This window comes from Cebus imitator, unplaced genomic scaffold (assembly GCF_001604975.1).
Source record: "Cebus imitator isolate Cc_AM_T3 unplaced genomic scaffold, Cebus_imitator-1.0 Scaffold358, whole genome shotgun sequence".
In the NCBI taxonomy this organism is placed as follows: domain Eukaryota; kingdom Metazoa; phylum Chordata; class Mammalia; order Primates; family Cebidae; genus Cebus; species Cebus imitator.
Window position 1 is genome coordinate 2,039,785 of NW_016107673.1, and position 6,266 is coordinate 2,046,050.

Below are 6,266 nucleotides of genomic sequence, written 5' to 3' on the forward strand. Positions count from 1 at the left end.
CTGGGCATGGTGGCGCGTGCCTGTAATCCCAGCTACTCAGGAGGCTGAGGCAGGAGAATTGCCTGAACCCAGGAGGTGGAGGTTGCGGTGAGCCGAGATCGCTGGAGTGTAAACTCCAGCCTGGGTAACAAGAGTGAAACTCTGTCTCAAAAACAAAAACAAAAAAAAAAATTTTTTTTTGAATTTTGACCAATTCCGGGCTACTGGTGTGCAAGACTATACAGTACTTTTGTGATGCTGGGCAGATTAGGTTAGGTTAGGTGTATTAATGGATTTCAACTTATGTAAAGGTAGATTAGATATATTAAATGCCTTTTTGACTTGAGATATTTTCAAAATGCTTTATCAGAGCATACCACATCATAAGTCAAGGAGCATTTGTATTATGTTTGGTTTTCTTATATTCTGTCTTCACCCTCACATAAATCATACAGCCGTCAGAAAATCTATAGGGTGATCAGTGTGCAACTGGCATTGGATCCCGTAAATGTAACAGAGTACATACTAACTCATGTAATATGCAGGCTGAATCATTATTGCCACTGTTGGCACATCATCCTCTCATCTCCCAAGAGTTTACTTTGGGAGTCTGAATAGATTGATTTCTCTGAGGATGTAGGTGTTGGAGTCTGCATCGTCTTACCACTTAGGGTAAACTTGAGAGCGAGACTTGCCTGGAGAACTTGTTGAAACAGATTGCTGATTCTCCACCCTGGGTTTTAGACTCATAAGTTCTGTGTTGGGGCCAAGAATTTCTGTTTCTAATAATCCCCAAGTGAAGTTGATGTTGCTGGTCTGAGGACCACTATTTGAGAACCCCCGTCTTAGAGAAAGTGGTTACCAATAGGAAAATCTATAGGCCCCTGCACATGAAATAACTTGTCTTTTGGTGTTGACCTTACAAACTTTTTAAAGGAATACTGACTTTTTTAAAGACTTTAAAAGACTTTAAAAGAATGCTGACTTTTTAAAAGAATACTGACAAATTCTTCTAGAATCCTTTCTGTGCAATACTGTGGAATACATAACTGGTGTACACAAATAGGTAAGTGTTCTCAAACAAGAAAGATAAGACAGTATAATACGCACAATTTTAGAAACTTTAGAAGAGTTGAACCTAAGGAAATGACAGATAATACTCTACCTCTTTTAGGAAGTTACAAGGGAATTCATTCCTTGGAAATGAAATTTTTAAAATGACTTGACTAATTCAGGTCAAGCTACTCAAGTTTTTCTGTTCTCTATTATGATCCACAGTAAGAGTCACTAAAGAAGTCTTTACCTTTAAATATCTGTTAATGTGGAGGGATTGAAAGACATAAAGCGTTTTTTTATTCAAAAAGAAGACAAGCATGGTCTCTGAGCCAGAGGGATCTGACTGGGCATCCCAGCTCTACCACTTAATAGCAAAGCAGTATGGCAGACATTTCCTACCCTCTGAGCATGTATCCTCCTTTGTGAAACGGATATAATTTCACTTTGCTCCATTAAATCATTATGACACTTTAAAGATAGGTATGTAATTCTCAATTTATCGTGGTAACACATAATAAGCATTCAGTAAGGAATTACTGTGCACATGATTATGTTATTTATTTTTCTTTAGTAATACAACTAATATTAATCCAGACTTAAAAGTGAGATTGCCATGCCCCTTCTGTAGTAGAACACATAATTTGAGTTGTTTTCCAGTATATGTGCTTGTCTTGATTTTGAGTTGCTAGGGTTGCTAAAGAAACCCAATTCAATCTACTGTTAAGCAGAATTGGAATTTATTGGTTTATGTAGCAAAGAAGTTTGAGATCAGCGTTGACCGGATCCTTAAGGCTCAAATGATGTTGTTAAGATGCTTTGTGTTTCTGACTTACTCAATTCTCCATACCTTCCTTGTTCAATTCTCAGTTGGGTACTTTTTAGAATTTTATTTTTCCTATTTTTTTCTCTGCCCACAAGGACATCTGGATCAGCTTAGTTCTTTCCAGTCACTAGAATAAGGTGGTTTTAGAAACTCATAGTCACAATCTAAGAATAAGAAGGAAATTCATTTTTTTCTACACCCACCTATTTTTTTGGAGAAATTCTGGTGCATTCCACTGTGTAAAGGTCTCACTTCTTGGAAACCAGGGTTTCCCAACCTCGACATTATTGACGTTTTTGGCCAGATAATTTTTAGTTGTGCTGGACTGCATTTTTTACACTGTTGAATGTTTAATAGCATTCTCCTACTTGCCAGTAGCATTGTCTTTCTCAGGTGTGAAAAGCAAAAATATCTCTAGACATTGTTAAGTGTTCCTTGTGGAGGGGGCAAACTCATCCTTGGTAGAGAACCACTGCTGTAAACTAATATTCACCAGGACCACAGGGGGTGTGGCATAGGGAAGGAGCTATTAGCCCAACAGAAGGATGGATTTCAGGCAGACCAAACAACAGATTGTTCACTACTAGTAATTTTTTCCGATGGTTTGTTCTGCTTTATTAACCCAATCTTTCCTTGCGGGTCCCCCTTCCCCGGCCCTATGATTCTGGATTGCCTAGGATTGGGGGCAGTCTGAGATCATTGAACAGAGTAAAGCTCTTTGACCCAATTCTGTCTCCTTTGTCTCTCCATGGTGTGCTCTAGGCTTAAGTTAACTAGCAACTGGCCCTGTAAAACATAGAAAGGATGTGTATGTATGTACATACTCACTCATTGAAATGTGCAGTTCAGATTTGTACATTTTATTGTAACTATAACATAGTAAAATAACATATATGGGGGTTGGGTAAGGGGAAGCACATTTATAATACCAGAAGAAGATATGGACAGAAATACAACCTTTAACAGTAAATGTGTAATTTCTGTTCCTCTGGGAACTGAAGCAAAGATACTGTTGAAGTTTTAGGATACTTGTAGACCAGATGATTAACAGCAAATTAATATGAGATAGTTTTTTTTTTTTTTTTTTTAAGCCAGTCAAATTTAGCAGTGGAGGTTGTTTATCACCATTAGTGACAGTAACATTAGTAAGTTCTGATAAACTACTACCATTGGACCAACCAGTTCTTTTTAATGCTATATATTTTCTTACAACTTCCATATTCACAACATTAATGCTGATTCATTAAATTCAGTTCAGTTTATAAATGGGTGGGTAATTAGAATGACTTTGATAACTAAGATGGCTCAAACCAATTTTTGTTTTTATATCATGTGTTTTTTTGTCTTGTCTTGAATAACTTTTTCCTTTTGGGAAATCCAAACGTGATATATAATTGCCAAAGCAGTTTTTGGGCATATAAGTCATTGTATCTTGATTTTACTCTAAAGCAAATCTAATACGTCAACAAAAATACATTTTTTGTCTTTGTCTTTAAGAAAAATTATCAGAATCTCTGCAACCTTTGAAAAAAGTGGAGGAGGAACAAGAGGCGGATGAAGAAGATGTTTCAGAAGAAGAAGCTGAACGTAAAGAAGGAACAAACAAAGACTTTCCACAGAATGCCATAAGACAACGCTCTCTAGGTCCATCGTTGGCCACAGATAAATCTTAGTTGAATTTTATAGTTATCTTAATATTATGATTTTGATAAAAACAGAAGATTAATCATTTCATTTGGTTTGAAGTGAACTGTGACTTACTTGAATATTGCAGGGTTCAGTCTAGATTGCTTTTAAATTGAAGAGTCTACATTCAGAACATAAAAGCACTAGGTATACAAGTTTGAAATATGATTTAAGCACAGTATGGTGGTTTAAATAGTTCTCTAGTTTTTGAAAAATCGTGCCAAGCAATAAGCTTTATGTATATTTGTTTAATAATAACCTGTTTCAAGTCTGAGTTTTGAAAATTTACATTTCCCAAGTATTGCATTATTAAGGTATTTAACATTATTGTAGAGAAAAATATTTCTCATTTGATATAATTTTTCTTGGTTTCACTGTGTGAAAAAAAGAAGATATTTCCCATAAATGGGAGCTTTGCCCATTGTCTCAAGAAATGTGTATTTCAGTGATAATTCCGTGGTTTTTTTTTTTTTTTTGAGATATATTCCAAAATTTCCTTGTGGTTTTAGGTTATGCAACTAATAAAAACTACCTTACCTTAATTACAGTTTTCTACACATGGTAATACATGATATGCTACTGATTTAGGAAGTTTTGAAGTCCAAGGTATTCTCTTGATTTTCTCTTGCATTTTTCATATTTACTATGGGTTACATTTTTTATTTTTCAAATTGGATGATCATTTCCAGGAAATATTTTTTATGTTTTAGTAAGCAGTATTTTTTTGTTGTTTCAAAGTGAAGTTTACTGAGAGATCTATCAAATTGAGCTGTCTGTTGATAATTTAAAATTTTGGCCACTCTTTTCAGATTTTACATTATTCTTGCTGAACTTCTACTTGAAATTTTTTTCTCTTTTTTTCTTTTTCTTTTTGAATGTGAAGGTGAACATTCCTGATTTTTGTCTGATGTGGAAAAACCTTGGTATTTTACGTTTTGAAAATTCACGGAAACTTAATATAAAACAAAGTTTGCATTCTACTCAGGAAAAAGCATCTTCTTATATATGTCTTAAATGTATCTTTGTCCTTATATACAGAAAGTTCTTAATTGATTTTATAGTCTGTAATGCTTGATGTTTTAAAAGCATAACATTTTAATATTTTTTAAAAGGCAGACTTCATATTCTCCTGTTCTTTCCCGACTGCTAATACTGTGTGGAATTTCACAGGTAGAAATCAACAGGATGGAACATTTAGTGTATTTTTACTCCTTAAAGAGCTAGAATATATAGGTTTCACCTTACAAGAAGGGGGAAAACCATAAATACAATGAATCAACTGACCATTATGTAGTAGACAAATTCTCTAATGTCCCCTTCTTTCTAGGCTCTATTGCTATGTAAATCCATTAGACTTGTGGTATCATAATATACAAGTTTTCTTTAAAGTCCTGTCCTTTAGAATATAAAATATTATACCATTGAAGAGTTTGGATGTGTAACTTGTGATGCCTTAGAAAAATATCCTAAGCACAAAATAAACTTTTCTAACCACTTCATTAAAGCTGAAGACTAGTATGATTTCTAGTTGCTTATTCGCAGGTATGCTTTATTACTTTGTATTTAACAATGTTCAGATGAGTAGTTGTGTGTTCCTATATGTATACTTGATATGCGTAATTGAAAGACTGCCTTCTTTTTCTGTTGAGATGGTTAAGGACAGTAATGCTCATTAATCAAGCATTTTTTTTTTCTTTTTAGTGTTCTAGTATATGTGACATTGGCAAATTTTTTATTAGAAAATATGTGACCAGAGGGTTTCTATAGAGTAAAATAAAGCAAAATGAAACAAAAAACCACACAAAAAGACCCCTTATGTTACAGAAAATTTAAAATATGCTGAACGGATAGGGTCTTGAAATTTCAGGAAACATATAATCTCAGAGTTCTTAAAGATTGTTACTATAGATAGCTGAGTAATTTTCAGTTGGTAACAGGCTTATAGAAACTCTTTGGGATTATTTACAGATGGTTCAGGAAGGAATAAAATATAAGTAATATCCTGGAGAATTCTGTGCCCTTCACCCACAATAATCAATTCAGCTCTACTATTAAAGTATTGTAAAATCTGATCTTTAGAGGAAAATACAGTATTCTACCCTATATTGTATAGTTACTTAATGATTATCAGAAAGACTGAAAAAAGTTTTAGTGAAGAATTCTGGCTACATCTAACAGCTACTGTTTATCAAGTACCTGCTGGAGCTTTGTTGTTTTCCTGTATTCATTTAGTCCTAACGATGACTGCAAGACAGGTAAGCATTGCACATCTTTCAGGTGAGTCAGCTCAGAGGTTTGGTAGCAATAGGTAAAATTTGAATCTAATTCTTGTTTTAAGTCTTTTTAAAAATTTTTATTATTTTTTTTGTTTTTTAGTGTATGTGAAGTTCAGCAATCTCTTATCTGTTATTTTGGTCCTTTTTTTTTTGTCTGAGATGGAGTTTCACTCTTGTTGCCCAGGCTGGAGTGAAATGGTGTGATCTTGGCTCACTGCAACCACTGCCTCCTGGGTTCAAGTGATTCTCCTGCCTCAGCCTCCTGAGTAGCTGGGGTTACAGGCATGTGTCAACACTCTCAGCTATTATTTTAGTCTTAAAATTTCACTCCTATCAGAATATAGCAATAAATGCTACTTAGAAATACCATAATTATTCAATATTTGCAGTCTTGTGATGTTGGTTACTGCATAAAGTAACTTATTGCAGTAAATGATGCTTTAGAA

At 34.3% G+C, this 6,266-nt stretch overlaps 1 protein-coding gene across 1 annotated transcript in view; it reads left to right on the top strand.

The window, feature by feature from the left end:
- TMX1 (thioredoxin related transmembrane protein 1) overlaps nt 1–5,417 on the top strand; it is a 16,202-nt gene extending 10,785 nt beyond the window's left edge. The window contains exon 8 of the mRNA XM_017506776.2: nt 3,356–5,417. Coding sequence (XP_017362265.1) covers nt 3,356–3,531 — 176 coding nt within the window. The 3' untranslated portion in view covers nt 3,532–5,417. The remainder of the gene's footprint in view (nt 1–3,355) is intronic.
- Nucleotides 5,418–6,266: the final 849 nt, after the last annotated feature.